At 43.8% G+C, this 23,184-nt stretch overlaps 2 protein-coding genes across 11 annotated transcripts in view; both read right to left on the bottom strand.

Moving 5' to 3' along the window:
• LOC143210486 (uncharacterized) overlaps positions 1 to 9,606 on the bottom strand; it is a 30,139-nt gene extending 20,533 nt beyond the window's left edge. The window contains exons 1-4 of one of the 2 annotated variants that reach the window (XM_076427384.1): positions 7,226 to 9,606; positions 6,747 to 6,893; positions 6,573 to 6,662; positions 1 to 6,497 (exon numbers count right to left, since the gene is read on the bottom strand). The exon at positions 1 to 6,497 is cut by the window's left edge and continues 20,533 nt beyond it. In XM_076427384.1, coding sequence (XP_076283499.1) covers positions 3,120 to 6,497; positions 6,573 to 6,662; positions 6,747 to 6,893; positions 7,226 to 7,369 — 3,759 coding nt within the window. In that variant the 5' untranslated portion in view covers positions 7,370 to 9,606 and the 3' untranslated portion in view covers positions 1 to 3,119. Of the gene's footprint in view, positions 6,501 to 6,572; positions 6,663 to 6,746; positions 6,894 to 7,225 lie in introns of both variants that reach the window. The other variant, XM_076427379.1, reaches the window with a different exon arrangement.
• A 251-nt stretch (positions 9,607 to 9,857) lies between these two features.
• LOC143210520 (ras-related protein Rab-37) overlaps positions 9,858 to 23,184 on the bottom strand; it is a 138,172-nt gene continuing 124,845 nt past the window's right edge. For 4 of the 9 annotated variants that reach the window (XM_076427486.1, XM_076427477.1, XM_076427468.1 and 1 more), the window contains exons 2-7: positions 15,115 to 15,687; positions 13,997 to 14,107; positions 13,719 to 13,827; positions 11,952 to 12,062; positions 10,881 to 11,022; positions 9,858 to 10,197 (exon numbers count right to left, since the gene is read on the bottom strand). In XM_076427486.1, coding sequence (XP_076283601.1) covers positions 10,080 to 10,197; positions 10,881 to 11,022; positions 11,952 to 12,062; positions 13,719 to 13,827; positions 13,997 to 14,107; positions 15,115 to 15,390 — 867 coding nt within the window. In that variant the 5' untranslated portion in view covers positions 15,391 to 15,687 and the 3' untranslated portion in view covers positions 9,858 to 10,079. Of the gene's footprint in view, positions 10,198 to 10,880; positions 11,023 to 11,951; positions 12,063 to 13,718; positions 13,828 to 13,996; positions 14,108 to 15,114; positions 15,688 to 16,002; positions 22,698 to 23,184 lie in introns of those variants that run through there. The other 5 variants (XM_076427428.1, XM_076427496.1, XM_076427446.1 and 2 more) reach the window with 2 other exon arrangements.

Genomic DNA, 23,184 nt, shown 5'->3' on the forward strand with positions numbered 1-23,184 from the left:
AGGTATCGTTTCACCAAACTGACATTTGCGGAGTCTGATCCTCGCAGTCTAAAAATATTATTATACAAAAAGGTGTTCGGTGTACAGAAATATATGTATATATACATATATATATAAATGTTTATACGACTTCTTTTTCTCGATAAAAACGGCAGGAGAGTCCTTTGAACTATCGTGATGCCGTAGCGCGAGACGAGAATCGCAGAAGGGCAGATTATCGTCTCGAGCATCTGCCGTAAGAAAAGTTAACAGTAGGTGGAATGGTTCGACGTGTGCGAGCCCCGGTGCATCTCGGGTTGATTCCTCGGGACTGTCACTCGTCGGATTCCAGACTATCTCGGACAACATTCCTTACAAAGTACACGCGATCGATTCCTAAAAGCAAATCCCCGGAGTAAAATCCACGGCGAAATACTCGCGTTTAAAACACACCGGTCAAAATGGAGGATCGCCCGGCGAAATTCTATTGATCCCTGAGACATTCAGTGGGTTAGGGGTTCTGATATGCTGCGAACCGTTCCAGTGAGTCATGCAGTTAGTAGAGCAGGTGATCGTGCGAAAATTCAGATTCGTCGATTGAAATTGTTCACTGTGTTCTACCTATGCGAAACATCAATTGTTACGCAACCCGCGGACCTACTAACAACAAGAATCATTCAGAGACACTGCATACAAAGAGAATTAAACGCTAAAATTATTATTAGACAGCGGGTTTTATGCATTGATAACAAAACTAGGTGTAATTTAAAACAGTAAAAAGATTAGAAGAATTCAAAAGTAATGTTATATTATTTTCAACCTGTTAAAGATATTCACAGAAAGAAAATAAATGTCCATTACACTGCAGTCTGTTGCAAATCGGGTAGAAAATGTTTATTTTGCATAAAGATCCGCTGTCTAATTATTATTGTTATGTTTAACCCTTTGCACTCGGAGCTACTTTAATGCGGAAATTAAACATCTCTTTCGGCCTACAGTAATTCCATTCTATATTAATTTTTTTCTTTATATGAATTGATATAATACCTGATACAATACAACATATTTAATCGCGTAAACAATATTTTTAATAATGGTACAGCAATTTTCAGTGGCAACTCTCTCTGAGTCATCACTCGGGTGTCCGTCGTCGCTGTTACTTGCTTTTTATGTAAATGTTTCTATTAGAAAAGGAAATGTATTTTGCAGCCTGGACCTCGTTGGTAGACTCATCACTGAAGCTACCTACGATCATTTCTCCTGTTAATCAATTCAGGGAGGACATCAAATGAGGACATCACGAGGGAGTTGCTACATTACATGATGACTGGTCAAAAGATTAAGTCTTTAAGAAACGATATAAACATCTGTTTACACATGTAAAGGGCTTTCTGATCTCAGATAACTTAGAGACCTTAATTACTGATTATCTTACGTTCTTCTAAAGTATTACTGTAAATGAAAAATCGTATACCCTCCGACAACTCCTCGTTAAACTTATCCCTAAAGCAAAAAGAATTGGCTTAGACCATGATCCGAACTTAAATGGCTTGTTTCTAGGTTAATTACCCTAATCGTGTAACCTACCCAAGTAACCAACACATTTTTCCTGTGTATATCGAATATTTCGAAAACAATTATCTATCTAAGCTTAAGTCGTCAAAATATAGAAGCGATTACCGATTACGAGACTTCTCATCAACAATAACGAAATAGTTTAATTCTGTTCTCCCGGTTGTTCGTCGAATGCATTTTTAGGTTAAGTTATATTCTCTCCGAACCACCGTAACCTTTCCCAAAGGAAAATAAGACGAACCGTTTCAACAAAATTTCAATGCACTTTTCTAGATCGCGTTTACAATAAATCAGCTAAAATTATTTGCAGCAGGAATGATCACGGGGCGAGTCTATTTAGCAAAGTCCAACCACGCGACTTGTCCGCCGTGAGCAACGATGATGGCGCTTGGAAAATCGAAGATCTACACATAATTAGTCCTCCTTTTATTTGTTCACTATATGCAAAACGCTACAGCATACACGTTCCATATACAAATATGCGTTATAATAAAATCAAAGACAAAAAGAGCTCTTATAATCCCAACCGTCCAGTAACAACGTTCGGTTCAATTCACGTGCGACCCTTGGCATCATCGAGATGCATGTCGATCATCCTTCATTCTTATTCACGCTGCCGTATTTACTAACCGCTCGCCTGTACTGTACAAAAGTCACGCAACCCAGCTTCACATTTCCCTGGTGAACACCAGGAAACGTGTTCGTGCCCGGGTCAATCATAATGCTATCGCCACGATTCGTACTTCATTAACAAGGAAAAAAAAAACAAAAAGAATAAACAAGAATCATGCAATATAATTCATACGTATGACAGTGCACCAAGTAGAACGACACGATTGAGAATGGGCAATCATGGTTCGCGGTCGTTGCAATCGGCTATAACGAAAATTCAATTCATCAAATAACTCGTCCGTATCGCGCCACGCCGACAAAAGCTATTTAAACAGCTTAGCATCAAAATAATAGCTTAAACAGCTTATTAAACAGCGTTCGTTGATCGACCGGTCTACGCAAAAAAGGCTACTGACGCCACCAATCTCGCGACAAACAAGGTCGAAAAACGTCCTTCAAAATTGTAATTACCGCGGTAAAGAAACGTATAAATCGAAGATATAGATAGTTTCTCACCTCCTCTCTCTCCCTCTCTCTCATTCATCGGTACTCTACAATAATCGTCGGTTATGTACAGAAGTCCTCGTTGATGAACCTAGTGTCGCCCGTGACGAATAGACAAGTGAATCCGGCAGAGATATGAGAATGTACTACTAAAACGAAACAACAGTAGGAATCACGGTACGTGTGTATGTATGTGTGTCTGTGTTATATGTTTGTGTTCGTGTGCGTGTCTAGGACCCTTAGAATCGTCGAACGCCAGACGGGCAAATGTATACCCCACTTCGTCACATGGTAGAAAAGTTAAGAGCACAGCGTCCATCCAGGTAGGAGAGCTTCGCTGCTCCTAGGACCGGTGCACTCGGTATCTAAGTCAACTTAGACACCCAGGGAGCTTTGACCGCAGAAAAGTGATTCGAACTTTCCCGATATCGTAAGACAGGGATCTTGGCTTATTGTAAGTAGTCGTGGAACTTAAAGTAATGGATCTTCATGGCTCTGTTGTTGGGATACTTGATCTTGCAGTGAGGGCAAGTTGCGTCGACCGCGTTCTGCACCACGTAGAGACTCAGGTCCGTCTCTCTGTGGAAGTTTTTGCTCTTTCCAGCATCGTAAACGGTGTTGTGTGCGGTCAGCATGTGGTCGGTCATCGCTTGCCTGTTGAACATATGGCGACGGCACAGATTACAGTTGAAGATCATGCTGGTGTGGGATACCTCGTGGGCCCCCAAATCCGCCGCAGATGGGAACATCAGCTTGCAACCGTCGATGGGACAGGCGAACTTGGGTGGGCTGTTCTTGTGCTTGATGGTGAAGTGCTGGCGTAGGTTCGATATCGCGGAGAATGACTTGTAGCAGACGTTGCAGGAAACTTTGCCATCGTCTCCGGTCAACGGGATACATTGCGACGTCGAGATCGAGGACGTGGACGAAGACGCCTTCCCGACGTTCTTTGTCGGCCGAGACTTGCTGTGCATCAATTGTTTGTGTTTATATAGCACGCTCATGTTCGCGAAGAACTTGCTGCAGACGTGACACATGACCGGCTTCTTGCCGACGTTCGTTGAATTTCCGGCTACCGCGGGTTTTCGCAGAACCTCCTCTTCCTCGTGTTCCTCCAGTTTCATCTTCTTCACTTTAGGCGCCCCCTGGGAAATCCTTCTCGTGCCAGAGAACATCGACTGCGGCCGCTGGTTGGATAAATCGTTGTGCAAATTCATCCTGTGACGTAGCAGAGACTGATTGCTGCAAAAGATCTTGTGGCAAATGTTGCATATGTGCTGATTCGGGATCGGCTTCTTGGTTACCGATTGCAATTTAACGGCGGCGAGGTTCGTCACTTTATGAAGCTTCTTGTGTCTCCATAGCACCTTCTTCGAGCTGTAGAATTTCCCGCAAACGTCGCACGGGAAGTTACCCTGGTTCCTAACTTTCCTGACGTAATTCAGGTTCGGACACGACTTGTGCCACTCCATGTGAATGGTCAGCGACTCTTTGTCAGGGAAGATGTGGCTGCAGATCTCGCACGTGAACTCTTCGTCTGCGTAATTTTTCTCGGTTTTGTGGGAGCAGTGGACGTCCCACAAGTGTTTCCTCAACTCGGTGACATCGTTGAACTTGTCGTTGCATACCTGACACTGAAATTTACCCTCAGGTTTCACGGGCGGCGAATTGGGAAATGATTTTCTGGCTCTGGCGGGCTTATCGGAACTGGTGTCCTTCTCCTGTTTAGGCGTGAGCGTATCCTTGGCCAGTTTCCGATCTTCTGGTGTTTTCGGCGTTGTTCGCAAGCTCAGTCGAGAGTTCGTTCTGTTATGCCATCCTCGGTGTATTTTTAAGGATGTTTCCTCCATGAACGCCTTGCCGCAAATATCGCATTTATAACCACCAATCTTCACGTTCTTATGAGCGGTCTGATAATGAAGGTCCAAGTTCGCTTGGAAGACAAAGGTCTTCGGACACACAGGACACTGGCGAACAGCCTTGGTGACCTTGTGCTCACTCGCGATGTGCCTGCCCAAGGCCTCCTTGGTCTTGAACTTCCGAGAACATTGATTGCAACTGACGCGATACTTGTTAGTCTTATGAACGTTACGTATGTGTCGTCTAACGTTCGCATAGTTCGAGAATACCTTGCCGCATTCGCGACATTCGTTCTTTTCAGTACCCGGGTCTGATGTGGCGCTCATATTCACCGGTTTACAATCCTCTGAAGAGTTGTTCATTGTTCCATACTCTACGCACGAGCTGTTCGCGTTTCTCTCGTTGGGGTCCTCTATGCCATGGTCCTTCATGTGGATCTCCAATGCGCCCGCACTGCTGAACATGCTGCGGCAGATCACGCACGAATAGATCTTAACTTTGAGATGAAGGTTCCTATGCTCTGTCAGTTCAGCTCTAGTGGAAAACTCCAAGTTGCACAAAGCACAACTATACCGGTTGCTGTCAGATATCCTACTAGCGTTCATTTCAGCTTCGAACGTGTCCCAATCTTTGATGGGCGATGAGAAGTTCTGCGTGTTATTCTTAGAAGATGATTCGACTTTTTCCAGCACCGACTTCTTCTTCTGTGTGCCACGATGCATATCGTGATGTGTCAAATACTCGCTAGGAGATCGAAATTTAGCACCGCATTCGGAACAGAAGAAGTCTTTCTTTTTATGGTCTATAGTGATGTGGTTGTGGAACTTTTTGAATACAAGATAGGTCATTCCACAGTGTATACATTTGTAGGAGGTTCGAATTTCCGGCTGCAAACGCTGACACAAGTCTTTATGCTTCAACATGTTCGGCTTGTATCTGTAGATCATACCGCACAAATCGCAAATGTGATTATGCGCTGGATCGCCGTTTTTGTAAGGGAGCGGAATTTCCAAACCTCCGCCTCCGATTGATTTCTTTGTAGGAGATTCTTGTTTAGACGCCGGCAGAGGTGAAATTGGTTTCAGTTTAGGAGGTGATCGCGACGGTGAAACTAGTTGTTGATACTGCTTGTCGGAGTGTTTCGAAAGATGGCTGAGCAATTCTTTTCTGTTTTGCATCGAACGCAGACACATGTTACACGTGAAATATTTCTCTTCGCCCTCGCTCGGTATCACCAGAGCAATTTTCATTGCACATTCGAACGACGCGCCGCAATGCAGTTTGTACATCGAACGGTCAGGGAACTCTGTTAAACACGCGATACACGTGTACGGTCTCAGATCCGGCATATGTTGACGAATATGAGAAAGCGTACTTCTACGATCGCTGAACGATTGCTGACAGGAGTAACACGAAAAAGTTTTCAATTGACTGATTATGTTCTGCTGCACTTGAGTCAGCGGAGCGTCTTTCTCCATACTCATCAGCTCATCTTCCAGATCTTCAACCTCTTCCTCGTCTTTCAACTGTTCGTTAGCATCACCGTTCTGTTTTTCTGTATGGAATCTCTCCATGTGCTTGGAATACGAATATTTAGAATGTAAAAAGATTTGACAGTGCACGCACTTCTGCTTAAACGCACGTATTCCTCTGTAATGAGTATGAGGTCCCCTTCTCAGTTTCTTTTTACTTGCTGATGTTGACGCTCTGGACTTCTGCGTAGAATCAGCCTCCATTATTCTATCTTCCTTGTTCGAAAGGGGATTCAATACCAGTTCGTTGCCAGTTACAGATTCTATTTCTATAGTACAGTCTGTGTCGCAGTCCTCTGCCGGCTCTGGCTTTACACAGACATCTGAATCTTTTGTTAATGTTGGCGTAACTCTCGTATGATCCGCTTCATCGTCAGTTATTTCTTGGATGTGAAGCATGTTTACGGAGTCGTGACTTTCTTCCATATTAGTCGACTGCTAGAAGCAATACACAACATATTTCATGTATTCTAAACTCATTGAATCTATTTGTAAAATTAAAGTACTCACTAAGTCCGAATCAACGGTAGACTCAGAAATGACCTCAATATTATCTTCGTAGAAGTCCAGATCGACGGGTTCGTCTTTGATAGTCACAACCTGCAAAAACCAGAAATTATATATTCGTCGCTGCTATTTACATCTTGGTCGGACCACACGGCGAGATAACAAGAAAATACTTACCATCGGATTGCATCGCACATGTCTCTCCAACCATTGATGTAATTTATCTTGCGAGCGAAGGCAAGCTTCCTTATAATTATGCCACTGATTCACATTTTTCACACACTGTGTACATATCTGCGTCGACAACCTGTCCGTGGCTAAAATCTAAAAGATGCACATACTGGGTGAAAAATGATGCACACTTGTCATAATTTCCATTTAGCAAAGAAACGTGTCACGAAGTATGTAAGATCAACGGAAAATATACAAAAAAAATTTCATTCTGATCGATATCTGCTGGACAGGTAAACGCCAACGGTGGCGCGAAGAGGAAAGGGAATCAGTTCTAAGATCCCTGGCATAGCTGAGTTTAGACCTAACCTCAAAGGCAACACATTGCGTGTATACGTAACAAATACAATGAATTCGAGGATACGAGCGAGGGAATGGGGTAATCAGGGTCCAAGGATTTGGAAAGCATAGCATTTTCCACGTACCTGAATCGATAGGTAGGTTTGGATCTTAGTGGCCAGTGATACCGGAGTTTCTTGCGACCCGAACACCGACAATTTCGGCTCGTCGCCAGAGAGGCAGAGCCTGCACACATTTTCCATGTTCTGCAACACCACCACCTCGTCCATCGCGGACGATCACTGGCGTTGCCTTCCTCGCAAGATATCCTGATCCTCTGCCTGCCAACAAAACGCACTTCTCACGAGCAGGTTAGGGACGCAGCGTTTTGTTTGTACGTCGACATTTGAAACTGATCGTGGAACCGAGCGGTCCGTCCCGGTGCGTTCCGCCCGTTCAGAGAACAGGTCGGAAAAAGCGCGCGTCACGTCACGTCGCGTCGCGTCTCGAGTCTCGAATTCCCCAAGCGTCAACGTCCTTTATCAGATAGTTAATTATCAGTTAATCATTATCATTGCTCGCACCTGTTGGCTTCATAGGATTCATAATCGGCGATGAAAACAAGAGGACTGACGCGCGAAACCTCAAAAAAGGAATTTTTTCGTTGGGGGTACATATATCATTTTGGATTCTCTAAGCCCTAAGCTGTTATGGATATGCAATTACGTACAAAACTGAGTTGAATTATGTTCAAGTACAGAATAAACGATGTATTCCTAAAATACGGCTTGTTTCTTATTAATAATTGAGTTAGTATGAAAGAAAAATATGAGAAATGCAAAATATTGGGATACTTTATTGCGGTTCAAGCTATAAAATAAAAATTACACCTTCCGTATGATTACTGAATACTTTGATGGCTATCCTTCATTTTTTATAACACACCTTAGGCGATTTGGTATATTACTAATTATTTTTTGCAAATAATCCTTGTTAATTTTACGCCATTAATTATGTATTGACGTTTTACGAACACTGCGGTCCAATCCCAGGTTTTGACCATGTTCTGCTGATTTGGGGCCACGGAATTTCGTTCGGAAGGGGATCGAGTAAGTGGAACGGGCCTGATCTACTTGACCGACAGTGAGCTCCGCGACAATGTTTATATCGACATTATTGCTCCAATATACTCTGTCTTCATGGAATTCTGTTCGCATCAACATATACCTTGAGGAATAGCAATATATTTCTCCGGCGCTTCAGCCGTGTTGAACTTTTGTTTTTAGTAATGTCGCAGTTACACGCGAATTGAATATACGCGATTATGGATAGGTTTTAATAGGTTTTATGTATAGGTTTCTAAATTTGAAAAATGAAAGTACATATGTATTTATTGAAGCGTATTGAGTATTGAGACTTATGTTTCCTTCGCAGTAATGACACCGTTCACGGGTGTCTAACGTCACACAGCACTTCGCTGTGCCCTTCTGCCCATGGTGACTTCTTTTGAACTCAAGGGAGATGCTTTCAAGTGTAATTAATTTTAAATACTCTTAATGAGTGAAATTTCTTTGCAAAAGGATGTATTTGACTTGCAAAAATGTGAATTTGGAGTGCAAAATCTGTATACATATCGGTGAGAACAAAATGTCAATGAAAACATAGTACGTTGAGGAAACAGCGTCGACATAAACATTGTCGAGGAAGTCACTATCGGTCCCATTGAACGGACCCGGTGGAACAGATGAATAACGATGATGAAGGTTGGTCGAATGATCTTTTTATTCTCTATATACTCTCCAAAATACACTTGACATACAATTGTTTGTTGTTTGTACAAGCCGGTTAGACAGATCGCACATATACAGCAGGTGAACGTACACTATACGTCTCGTACGAACGTTGTTATTGTTTAGAGTAACCGACACGATTGTTGGTCAACGAAAATAATCGTTCTGCGCGTCGCAATTTTGAAGCCCCACTGGCAAATCATCGTCTCGAGCCGTTATAAAAACCATACAAAGTATAAAATCGAAATGGGTTGGAATGGAAAATCTTGATTGAATAGCGCCATTTAAGTACCACCAACTCGGGAACGTTATTAGTGGCTACGTGATCGATGTAAGCAACCGTAAAATTCGCGAACAAACACGGTCGTACAATCTCGAATTTTTCGATCTAAACGATTAGCACAACTAACGATGCATACATATAATCCTACGCACAATCGGTCGCGACTAAAGTACATACTTCGAATGAACCGTGTTCTAAGCTACCAGACAAAGAAGCTTCGGGAAATCGAAACTTATTGAGCATCCGTTACAAACGTGTGGCGAACATGGCAACTAGGAAATGAGTCGCGGGAAGCTCTTCTACGGGACGATTTCGCTAAAACCGTCGCTCTACTTGGTACATGTGACGAGCTTCCGCGTATTCTTCCGTTCAACACCGCAAGGATTGTACACAGTGCAAGTTAGAACCATCGAGGCGTTTCCTAAATCTATTCCGGGACATCACCCGAGAAGCTATTCACATTAATGTACAGTACAGGGATAATAATCGGTACATATTTATTTATACAGATATATATATATATCTCATATTTCTATACATGTATAGTCAACAAGAATCTGCTCTAGCTCTGTTCCCTGTTCAAAAAATATCTTCATCTTCGTGCGCTTGTCGTTTGTGCTTCGATATCAACAAAAGGTGCGCTTTTCCGTTAATGGAGTAGCGTCGCGTGTAAACGGAAGTGTTTCGCTAAATCTTGAACGATACTTGCGACGCTACTGTAGTTCTCCTGTGCTAATTAATTGTCCGCGTCGGTGCTTGGGCGATTAAGATGATCCTTCTTCGATTTCCGCATCCGGTCGTTGTTACGAACACTCAAACGGTCGCGACGTCTTCGCGCCATTCTCGCAGCCAACGAATTCCGGTCCGCGTTTCAACGTTCCGCTCGATCTATCGTCGGGAAACGTGCGCGTAGGGCTGTTGCGCAATTCAGGTAGTCAGGCAATTGGTGTTGAAGCAGGAACTCCGCTGCGATTGCCGACGAACGTAGTCCTGGACGTTGAATTTCGTGTCGTCCGGGTCGTCGCTCTTCTTAGCCTTCAAATCCCTAGAACAAAATTATAGATAATGGGGACTCCCCAAGATCCCTGCGTCTTATTTCTAACATATTTTAGGACACACACTTCCGGTGGAAGTAACCCTAGGACTTTGATCAAATTCCTCTGTCTTTGATAGGTCCTCTTTCAGATGTAAAGAATCCTCCTTTACATTTTTAAACTCTGTGGGGTTTTTCAGTAGTTACGAGGCGTAATTTTCATTATTCGGCATCATGTAGCTGTCGCAGCTTTATGATAGTTACATGCTGCCGAATAATGCAAATTACTCCTGGTAAACGTAAAAGTAGGAGTTTTCAGGGAGACAGCGGTCTAGATTGATCACTTTTCACACACTACTGAAAAACCCCATCGCATGCATTATGAAGAACTGAGAAGGCGCATTCCGCACCCTTGCAATCCTGGAAAGGAGAACCCCCTTAACATCTATGGAAGAAGAACTCTGTGGAAGGTATGTGTATAGCGATAAAGCTTCGAAACAGATAAAACTGTTCGGAGCGTATCGTATCCAGCGAAGTAGCCTTGAGCGGGACTTGTCGTCAATTCCGTACACCTGCGACTCGAATACGATCATCGTCTTTGCTGATTGTCTGTGATCGTCTATGACATCATCGCGATAGAGAATCCCTTTTTCGATACGCCGGTAACAATCGGAGCGTGAGCGTTCGTGAAATACCTAGCGACAGCGAGGAAGGCCAATTCGACGTTCAGGCCGGTTTTAGCAGAAGTCTCCATAAAGGGGACTTTGTACTCTTGCGCTAGCCGTTCACCGTCTTCCCTCTTGACGACCCGCTCGGTACCGCAGTCCGACTTGTTTCCTGAAAACAGTTGTGTCAATTTGTTTCAATCAGCCACGTTCTGATCGGATTAGTTGTTCGCCGGTGGATGAACGCGAGCGGATTACTCTAAACGGTTTAGCCAAGTCCTCAATTGAAACCGATAAAGGAATTCTTGCCACTGGCAAACCTCTCACTTGCCCCTGCCATCTCAATTCTCATGATCTCCGCGATCCCGTAACGAGCATCACGTCCGCGTTAATCAATCATCCCACCAACGAACGTTTCCTCTCGACCCTTGGGACTGTCGACCGATACTTCTCTCTTCCCGGACCGATCTTCTCTACTTTCTATAAAGACAAGAAACTAATCGAAACCACGAGAACCAGTTGCCGCGCGTGGGCACGTTCGATCGCGACTTTCTCGAGAATGAGACCACAAAGAGTCCTACGTAGCTTCTACGTCTTCGTTCCTCTGGCAATTCTACTAATGGAGCTGTAACCTGTCCTATCATTGATTAAGGATCACCCCTCAATCATCCTCATCAGCTCAAACATGTCTAATGGCTGGCTTTCAAATCCTTTGTAACCTGAGCTACGCCAATTCTAGTTCTAGATGGTGTGTTTGGTTTCTATACGCCAAGATTGATCAAATAACACCTATTTTCGGTACGAATATGGTTTAAGATCGTTAACACGTTCCTTGCCACGTGTACCATATATTTTATAACAAGAATGTATAGAACATAGAAATGTGTTAGGGAACAAAAGATAAGAAAGCTGTCCTATCATTGATTAAGTATCACTCCTCGATCATCTTCATCGCCTCAAACATTTCTAATGACTGACTCTCTAGCCCATGTTTCTGGTTAATATCCTTCGAGATCGATCAAATCGGACATGTTCCGAGTATGAATATGTTTGAAGATCGTCGAGGAAAGAGAGATAAGACAGGTGGGATACATAACTCACCTAGCAGCATGATGACAACGTCCTCGTTCGCGTGCTCCCGAATCTCACTCAACCAGGCCCTGATGTTGTCGTAACTCGTCTTGTTCGTCACGTCGTACAGCAACAAAAGTGCTGGAACCAATGATCATCGTTACGCAACGGATCACAATCCTGACAATTAGTAACCACCGTAACAAAAGTTTCCTTGTGACGGCGACGCTATTGCGCGTTCGCCTGCGTCTGTCTTCTAAAAGGAAATTGCCTGCGCGCTTTGTCCCGTCACGCGATACTTTGGACAAGCTGCTTCTCTAAATGCAAAGTGATTTCTCAGCGTCTTGCCGTACAAAATTGGCGAGCTCGATTATCTACACCACGTCCATTTTTATCATCTAATAGTTTCTGAACATACAGGATGCCTCCGAAGCTGAGGACACAAGTGAAAAAGGAGCTAATCTACGTGATGCCTTCTGCTTACTTTTCTCTGTAGACTCCTACAATATCCTAAGGACGTTGGGGTCTTTCTCAGATTTTCTGGACAGATCAGTTAGAGTTTCTTTTCGGCCGGAAGCTTTTTTCCCGGGGATGTTTCACAGCTTAGAGTCCAGACTGGAAAGCTCTATCGCTCGGATAATAGAAACGAAGGCGCCATTGTCGAAGTGTCTCCGGCACGTAATTGTTACCAAGCCTTTGAAATATCTAAGTATTGTCGCGGCCACGTCTCCGCTCAAAGAGGGTACCTTCTGCCGAACAATAGGGGCGCCCCCTACGGCGGATACGCTGTTTCCTTCTCCGTCTCTTTCGCTGTGAATCTAGTTAAGTAGCGTGCCGAAATTAACGCTCTGGTTGGATCAAGGATCGTGTCGTGACCTACATTACGACCGGCGACACAATATTGACAAGCAGCGGACCTCCTGTTTATTAAACGAGGAATGAGCATAATAGAAAGTTCTACTGAATCACTTTGATGTGTCTACTGACATCTTATCGAGACTTGTGCAAAATTGGTTCGGAACGTAAATCTTTGTGCTTGTTTTATTTATATTATTATAGGGTTAAACAAGGTTGCTGAATCCTAACGGTGTAAATAGACTCGGAATAAAACGTTTATTTCGTTGTCACACGCGATTCATACGGTGGACGGGGAATTTTTAACGCAGTTTACCGACGAAGTAACCATTTCTGCCTACTTGGCATGTAGAACACGCTTTCGCGTCGGGCAATAGAATTTGCATAATGCTAGTCTATGCAAAGTTTGCGATTTTTTGTCCCGGTATTTACCGGTCTGGTGAAAAAGTTCATCAGCATTTCGATCATCCGACAACCTGGCTTTTTCATCCCTGTCGCGATTGCGTTCCCGTTTTACTGACGATTGCGACGACGACGAAGTGAGTGAACGATGAGACCAAGTGAATGGTTTTATTGTAAGAAATGTGATTTCTTTTTAACAGAAAGTCTTAATCAAACAGTACAATGAACCTTTCAAAACGTTTCCGGTACGTAGAAGTGTATGTTCAAGAGTCACTTACGAAGTGGTCAGTGGCGGCAAATGATTTTTATGGGATTATTTAAAGGAAGGTGTGCCAAAAACATTCCAATTTGTTAGAAAGCTAAACTCGGCTAAACTTACGAAATCTAAATAAATGCAACTCTGTCATTATTATAAGAGCGAAGTATGCCAGTTGCGTTCGGTGCTCGGTAGTTCTAGTGTTAAGGATAGCCTAGTTTACCATCGGCCGAGTGTTACCAATCCAATTGACGTAATCATCGAGATGAGAAAAATACAATTACCGTGTGCGTCTCGGTAGTACGCGTGCGTCACGCTGCGAAATCTTTCTTGGCCGGCGGTGTCCCATATTTGGAGCTTGATGGAAGTGTCGTCGACGACGACCACTTTGTTCTGAAAAAGAGACGGATTTATAATATGTATCTCGATGCCTCGCGTACTTCAATATCGTTCGAACGTTACGAAATTCTTTTTTCTTTGGAATGCGAGCAATGCATTTTGTTCTCTGGCGAAAATATCTAAGTGACATCGGTGCCCCTTGCGGGGATTCGGCGACTCTCACCCTAAAGTCAATGCCAACGGTAGTTATGTAGTTGCCGGACAGGAAACGGCCATCCCGGAATCGAGTTAGGAGACAGGTTTTCCCGACGCCACTGTCGCCCAATAGGATTACCTACATTTGTGGAAACTTTCTGTGAAAATGCTCGCGAAATTACTATTGTTATAGCGAAATGTAATACTGACGGACCCTTCAGTACCTCTGAGATTCTGTGACCGATTTGCGTCTCAGAAAATCAGTGTTTAGCTACTCTTTGCGCAATAATTTGTAGTCATACGGCAATAAATCGATAGCTGATAGTATTCAGAAACATCGTAGAACACAGGATCCACTTTCGTTAGCTACGATAACTTTGTACGTGCGGTAAAGTAATGCTTCAAAGTTTACAGCTTGTCCAGTCAAAACTGGTTCACTTTATCGCATCTACATACATACATATAGTTGTACACCAGTCCCGCGAGAACTAACTGAAAGGAACGGGTATATAATTATCTCTGATTTAGTAATCCACCGGCAAAATAAACAAATTCCAGCGAGACTGAAAAAGTAAATCCTGTGATAGATCTCCGGTCGGAATTAGTTTCGTTGGGAAACATGTTTAATCCCTGTGAACGAGTAAGATCTATTTATATGCACGGTCTATAAATATTTGGATAACATTTTATTTATATTATTCCCTGATGGCGTATTTGGTTAACAACTACCAACATTATTGCATCGTATGACTCTCGACATCTCGTGTGTTCAGGCATCTAAATACTGCTACGTTATATCATCGGTTTGTTCAAATTATTAAGGAACGAAAAGCAAACCATCTAGTGCAGCTCCTATTTCTTTCAAAGAACGTAAACAATTTCGATTTTATAGAGAGATCCGCAGTCGTATCCAGGTATCTCAGAGACGTTCAGTTCGAACGGCTATCATCTGCACAACGGGTCGAGTCAGTACCGATAAGGAAATGAAAAAGTGGAAACCCCCTTGCGTGCTACAGAATTCGAGTCGCATTTTTCAGATAGTAAAGAAAGGTGTCACGTTTATCAGTCCTGACTCGTCTCGGTGGACGTACTGCAGCTAGAGAGGCCGTTCTCGACAGCGTAGTGTATCAGGAGAGAGGGCAGGACCTTGAAAAAGAGCTCGCCGTGCTCGGGTGGGGCTTGTTGGCCTGTGGAGTCCACACTGTCCCGCGAGGACAGTCGCCTGGTAGGGCCCATCGGCTCCTGGGACCTGTTGAAAGCTGCGGTGCTGGCCTGCGGACTGGAGGGGACTGGTTGGGCCGTGCCCCTAGCCCCTCCAGAGGTCCCGGGCCCGCTCGACCAATCGGATGTCGGCTGTTTGCTGCCACGTGAACCGTGTCTGCTACGCTTCGTCACGCTACGTTTCTCCTCCACAGCACTCATGGGCCCCTGCTACCGAGAGCACCAATTTGCTCTTCTTCTTCTCGGCCACTCCTCGTCGCGCGTGTCGTCGCCGTCGTTGTCCTCCTCCTCCTCCTCCTCCTCCTCCTCCTCCTCCAACACAAACCTCCTACTTCTCCTCTCACTCGTGCTGCTTCTCCTGCGCCGGGGTTCTCGGCGATCAGCCGCCTTCCGTCTCCCTCGAGGTCAATCAACTTTGGACCAAAGGAAGAGAGGGACGGAGAGGTCTTTCACTTTGCGCCTCTTCTGGCTTCTCCTTCGCCCGCTTCTTCGCCGAGCCTGACCGATCAACGAACACGGAGTGAAAGTCTGCCCGAGCCGATAATACGCGCGAGGCCGCGCGAGGACTCTCCCAGTCCGTCTCGCATCGACTACTCGCCGATCTTTGTCAGCGAAACCTGCCAGAGTCTATGGAGGCGCTAGATTGAAGGCTAGACAGTATGCAACACGGCTAGCAAACGGAACATCCGAGTCTTATCGTTCAACTTTGTTCGACTCCGAAAGATTTCACTGACAAACTTAAATTTGATAAGGCGAGACTGAAATTGTAACCCTATGAGAATTCTAGCTCTTCTGCTGAATATCTATGCTGACCTATCTTAATCCCAGGCGACGAAGAGAATCTCCGCTTCGGAAAGAAAGTTTCCCGACACTAGTAACATACTACCGAATGTACACTCAACGCAAATGCCTTCTTGTACAGGATTTGCACTCCAAATTCACCCTTTTGTAAATCAATTTCTGATTTGCTAGTTTGCAAAAGGGTGAAATTGGAATGCAAAACCTATAACACGGTGCAAAATTCCAACGATCCTAACTTGGACAACCCTCCGCATTAAATTAACCGTGTTATGGTAGGCTTGACTCTACAAACTTTCAAAAACACTCCATTTTCTACCTTAGTGTACACAGAAGAATGAAGTACGAAGAACAGATCAATCCCGAGCGTCAAAATGGAGTTTCGTAATACATAGAAGAGCTTGCACCGGCAATCATCGCTGAATGTTAAGGTCGAGTGAACTATCCGATAGGAATACTGTATGGAGTTGTCGGGGATCGATTATTTGTAAGTTGCACTTGAGGATTATTAATCTCGCACCGGCAGTAATGAATGCAATCCAATTTCATTGACACAACAGAGAAATTAATAGAGGCAACACACCGACACGACTTCGAAGCGTCATAATCGTTTGGCTTGTTGCATGCCGGATTGCGCAACGGGCCAGCACCTATGCGTCATGCACGGTTGCATAAACATTGAGCACGTTTTAATTAAACTACGAAACACGCTCGTTCTCATCAATTCCCGGCCCATTATTACTAGCGACACACGGTTCGACGATCGCCGCAAGTGTTTATCTAAGCAGATCTGTGTACTGCGGGATCCACCATTGTTTTCGGAACAGTGGCCCGACGACAGGGCACAATCGATAATTAGGCTAATTAGCTACAATTGTGTAGAATGCAGTGGCGTATGAAGTGTCGCGCGATCGATTAATAGATCCTAAAGGGGAAATGGAATCTTTGCTTGACAGGAGAGCAAATTGAAGCGCTTTGACATGATTCGGATTTAGGAATAATACATAGACATACGTTGTTTCAATGTTCATAGGCGCATGCGAAGGTAAAATTAAACAGTGTAACTGACGATCGTGTATCGTTGTTAAACATTTTCATCAAGTGAAAATTGCGATTGAAACGTAACGATGCCGTATTTTCTTGGCAAAGAGAGCGTCGCACAGTGGGCTAAACGGTAATTCTAGCGACTGATAATGTAAAAATTCAATGTCCTTAGAAAACTTTTTTTTACCTGCGTCCCAGTAGGTAGTCGGTAACTAAATTACGCTGTCGAATAATGCAAATTACGCCTCGTGAATGTAAAGATATGACTGTTGAGGGCGACTGCGGCCTAGATTGATCTTTTATCTAGCGCTTTTCACTACCGAAAAACCCCATCTTCGCATTATCGAGAAATGAGAAGGCGCATTCCGCACCCTTGCAATCTCTGGGAGCTCGTGCCACATTTATCTCCGTTACTCAGAACCCTGCGTAAATTTGCTGTTCATAGATTCCCGGTAGGGAAACCGTCGCATCGCAACAGAATTGTTCGGACACTCCTGGCTAGCGTAACTCATTAAAGTACGGATGAAGCGGCTGGCAATTGTTCCGTTCGTTCAATTATACCGCGCCGTGGCGGTTCTTCTTTGGCGAATGCACTTTTCAGAAATTGAAATTCGTTATTCACGTCGGTTGATTACGTTCGCTCAACAGTTATTCCACGGTTAGCTACCAATCCTCGGCCCGCTTTTATCCCCGTGGAAAATTGAATATCCCTTTGTTTCGCCGTCAAGGGAAACGTTTACGCGAACGGGTCTTAATTTACAGTGAGATGTGTATGTACATATGTGTATGTATTCATATGTATACATACGTATAATATAATCTCTTACGGTGTGCTATTCGAAATGAACACGCGCGCCGGCGACGACGTCGTTTTCGAGCGGTGTACAAGACAACTCGTTAGCATGCACGACCAGCCTTGACGTAGCAATTGCGTCATGACAAGTTGGTAATTGCTTGGCTTTAATTTGCCCGGACGGAAATGTCGATTTTTGCGATCGGCTAACGAACACGCCTTTCGCGGTCGCCACGCTTCCCAGCGTCGTCCATTCGCTTAACGAGCGGTCGTCTCATTAAACGAGAGTTATTTTATCATTTTGGCTTCGGTGTCGATCGCCTCACTGCCGAAATGTCAACTAAATAAAATTGCGTTCGCTTTCGTATTGTAGGCGGCCTGTGCGGAAGCCAGGGGAATTAATCGAGACGATCAAAGAACGGTATCCATCAAGATTCGAGGAAAATTAATTACACTGTTGAATCGGTAGACTTCGATATCTATGTATGTATATTGAGATCTCCTTTTCTTCTTCGGATGAACACACTTTAATGTTTATCGATTAAATAAAAATCACCGTCCTTTCCTTTCTGATGAATATCTAACAATTCTTTCGCACTGTCCAATTTATTTGCGAGTAATTGAAGAAAATATTTTCAAACGTGTTTATCCGCCACTATCCGTGCCCTAATTTCAGAAACGGATGTTGATCAAAACAAGCATAAAAGGCAAACGATGTATCCCGGAGCATCACAATCAATAAAAACACGATCCACATTTGCACGACTAGTCACAGTGATTCGACTTCGCGTAATTTAGTTCGCAAAATCTGGAATGCATGGTATGTACGGAAAGTAGAGAGAACCTTTTCCGAAAACGTCGGTTCCGATTCCTCGAGCAGAACGAAGTACGTGAGTCGCAATAACGAGAGACAGGGACTTGCAGAAGGAAGGAAGAATCGCGAAAGACACTCCCAGTGCGGCGTTATATTTATCCATTGTTCTGGCGGCGGTTCCATTGGCTTTTTAAGCCATCGTAAGAGCCCGCAGTCAATTCGTAAATCTCTTAATTATCCACTTCTACTTACAAACAGAACAATTTCGGCAACTCCGACATACCCTAACATTTGAATTGTAGAAGCACTATCCGCCTGTATCACGATTTCGAAAGAGTCCCGCATTTAAGGACCTGCGGCCACGTCATTTTCAAAGTTGAAAATTTGAATCCAGTCCAGGTTTGCGTCCATGGGGAGCTGCAGATAAAATCTGCGCTCGCATGAAGCGTTTTTCCCGGGCGTAACAGAGCTCGGCCGTGGAAGAATCGAGTTTCCGGCTCGGTGACCGCGTCGCCGGCGCGGATAAAACATCTCCGACCGTATGGAACTCGGCCGGGGTTTCCGTGGGACGAGAGGAGATGTCGCGTTTCCGGTTCCCGGACCGAAATTTCGGTCCGTTTCCTCCGACGAACAACGCGTTCTCCTCCCTTCCTCGCGAACGATGTTCATCGAAACGGCTGGCAACGTTTCTGTTGTCAGACGCGATTATGTATGGCGTGAACTGCTACTTTTGGATCACTCGTAATTCGATTACGTTCGTTCCCAATCAGGGAGATTTTTTCACAGTGATTCGCGATTTTCGTGATCGCTTCTGATTGGCGGGGAGCGTAACTGTTCTTCGCGCAAGTCACAGAGACATAACCCGTATGCTTTATAGTAACAACATCAACATGTTAATAGGTTCAATGAAAGAGTAGGATTATAAAAACAATGACCGGATAGAATTCGGTAGAACAGTCCGGCAGAATTCGAAGTTGAAGGATCGGAATTTTTAGAGGACTAGTTCGGATTGTAAGCCGTGAGGAACCTGGCTCGGCCTGTTAGAGCCCCGAGGAGATTCCCGGCTGGATTTGGCTGTAAAAACTGAACCGTGATGCAGATACGAGGCCGGCCGGCCCAGCCTACCGCTTTGGGCCCACCCACGCCGGTACCTGGCGTCCAAAAACCCCTCGGGCTTTAGACGGAGCAGGCCCTGTTGCCGGCGCGCTCGACCCGACTGGTGGCGCCCTTCGACGAGCCTTTCTTCGGGAAGCCGGAGGAGCAGCTGCGAAGCGTCGCGGAAATCCCCTACGCTTCGCTCCATCCACCGGCATTACGGAGCAGTCAAATCGAATAACTTGAAAATTTTTCTAAAAATCTAACTCACGCGACGATTATTTCATTCCCTTGGAAATCCCCTGTGTGTTTCATTCGATCACGCCTGAAACTGAACGATGAACTCTCCTTTTTGCAATTTATTTAGGTTAAGAAATTTCCTGTTTACTGTAAGCGAACGTTTATCCACCGTGAACGCAGAATAGTATTACACCGCGGAATATTCATAATTAATTTACTTGTCCGCGGCGCGGCGTGTCTTACTTGACATTACACGTCAAGGGATTAAGAAGCTTATGGGTTTCGCGAACGTCTGGAGGTTCAAACGAAATCCTGAAGTACCTCAAGTGCAGCTGTACGCCACGAAGCTCGAAATTACAGTAAGTGTTAAGACATTCAGGGCGGCTGCGAATTTTCGATAACGCCGACAGCCACCGGCATTTCTTCTGCACGAGAGCTTCCATTTTGCCGTGGCAATCTTTATCCTTAACACTTGATTCTCTCGTAAGAAGGTTGCAACGAGGCTGGCAAAGTCGAATCAAACTTTGAAAACGACGAACTACTTTCCCACAACGTATAAAAATACTTCAGAAAAGTACTTTACAGCGATACATACAATTTTGGTGTAATATGGGATAGTCAGGAATATTTAACAAGTCAAATATTTTGTAGCGATGACTGGTTTCTTAGCATTTTCCGAACCTGCTACATGCGTTCGAGACTAACCTACCTCGACGCACAGGCCAATCAATAAACCAGTGATCGTTAGGCTGATGAATGTGAAGCTCGAACAGGGTTTTACAAGGATATTATCGGAGGCATCTAAGTTACCGGATCGCGGCTCAGATCGGCCGATTTCCTAACACCGTTTCCCTCGGTTCTTTTTACCGAGCAGTCAATTAAGTCTCAAAGTCACCGTGTAACAAGTTGCCGACGATACCAGGGCTTGGAAACCCATCAATTCTTTCGCAATGGAGGACAGTGTCCTTTTTTTGCGGCGGAGGAAACGAGACGACCGGGCTTTAATGGAATAACGCTCGCTGTAACCGTGCCTCACGTAATTCTCGTTTCGTTCGAAACATGGTTAATCTTCTTGCATTGTGCAACCGCCCTTGGCTTTGCACTCGGACACTGGCATTATCTTCTCACGGGGCACGGGTTGCCCGTCCCCAAGTTGCGTCATCACGTCACACACCAGCGATATCCTTCTTTTTTTATTCTCCTTTTTCGTGCTGACTACCACTTCGGACGAGTCTCCCTTTTTCCATGTCACCGGCGTCGTTCCAGCTACTACCTTTCAGCCGCCGAAACAGTTTCATTCCCCTGCTGTCCGTTTCTCATTTCCGCGGCGAATACGCGAGCACTGTGCGCGTCACCGATCCTTTGCCACCCCTTTTGCTTTATGATGGTTTCGCAGGTAATTACCAGAGCTAGCATACTGGCAATGAGACTTCTTCAAGTATTAGTATCGCGAAATTTAATTGTCTAAGTACTCGGGCCTCCAAGTCCCCATATTTAAGGAGGTAGACTCGTTACCAAGATTGCAAGGTTGCGGGATGCGCTTTCTCATTTCTCGATAATGCAAAGATGGGGTTTTTCAGTTAGTTAAAAGCGCTAAATAAAAGATCAATCTAGGCCGCAATCGCCTTCAAGAGTATTTTTACGGTTACGAGGCGTAGTTTACATTATTCGGCAGCATGTAGCTGTCGCAGCTTTATGCTTCAGAATAATGCAAATTACAACCAAACCCAGACCACTTTCATAATTACGGGCACATATGCACTTTCATTTCCAAAATTTATTAATCACGAAATGACTACAATAACATTTCATATCTACACACAGCTTCCGTACATTATGATTTTAATGTGAATTGTGGTAATCACTTTTAAATAAATATTTAAAGTAATTACTTCTAAATAAGTATTTTTAACAATTAATTTACATTTAATTTGATTTTTTTTTACAAAAACTGACTTAAACACACTTTATTTGCATAAGAGTGAATTTGGTTTGCAAAACCTGTATTTTTTTAAAAGATTAATATTCATAACTTAGTAGCGATCCTCGAATAGTATTCCCTGAAAAATTCAGCTAAATATCTTTAACCAGAAGCACGTGGCAGCCGTTTTCCCAAAGCCAGTAATTCTGCAGGGTATGATATTTCTAGAAGGAAATCCCTTTACGCAGAGTTGAAGCATAAAACTTGCAAACCTACCGTGTTTCGCGTCTTTTTTTCCGCGTATCTCGTGTTGGGAATTGTTTTTTGCTTTGGCATAAAATTACTTCGAGCATGAGTTTGTGTAACCGGATAGCACGCTGTATTCTCGAAAATCTTGTATCCCTGTAATATTTTTTAATAAACGCCAACTGTTCATAGAAAAAGTACACTTAACCTCTTGCCGTAACATTTTCTTTACAGTTACAGTGAATTAAAACGTTTTATACATACAGGGTGGTCCACGCAACTTGCACACCTATAATAACTTCCAAAATATGCGTTGCACGAAAAAGTTTTGTATACAAAAGTTGCATGGTCTGAAGAGGTACATTATGTAGTGTATTTATTCTTTTTACAGGTGGTCGCGTAAAGGACATATGAAGGTCAACTTCATTTTTTTAAATGGAATGAGGTATTTTTTAATACATCAATCGATGCAGCTGGACATTCGTTATAAAAAAATACTAATCTATGTATGTCGAAAAGTTAGTAGTTGAGGAGATATTTCAATTTAAATAATTCTAAAATACCATTTATTATACACACACACATACATAGATTAGTACGTTTTTATAACGAATGTCCAGCTGCATTGATTGATGTATTAAAAAGTACCTTATTCCATTCAGAAAAATGACGTTGCCCTTCATATGTCCTTTACACGACTGTAAAAAATAAATACAATACATAATGCAACTTCTGCATACAAAACTTTTTCGTGCAACGCATACTTTGGAAGTTATTATAGGTGTGCAAGTTGCGTGGACCACCCTGTGCATCCCTATAATTTTTTAAAATGTTATGGATACGAAACTGGCATAATACTTCATACAATACCTAAATGTTTAGCAATTGATTAGCTACCGACACATTTAATAATGTAAACAATATTTTGAATAATAAAGCAATTTTTAGTGGCGCCTCAGAGTCACGACTCGGGTGCTAAGGATTAATACAAGACATACACCCTTGATAATTGTGATAGTCCAGAGAAGACGCTGAAGAGACAAT

This window comes from Lasioglossum baleicum, chromosome 1, assembly GCF_051020765.1.
Source record: "Lasioglossum baleicum chromosome 1, iyLasBale1, whole genome shotgun sequence".
NCBI lineage: Eukaryota > Metazoa > Arthropoda > Insecta > Hymenoptera > Halictidae > Lasioglossum > Lasioglossum baleicum.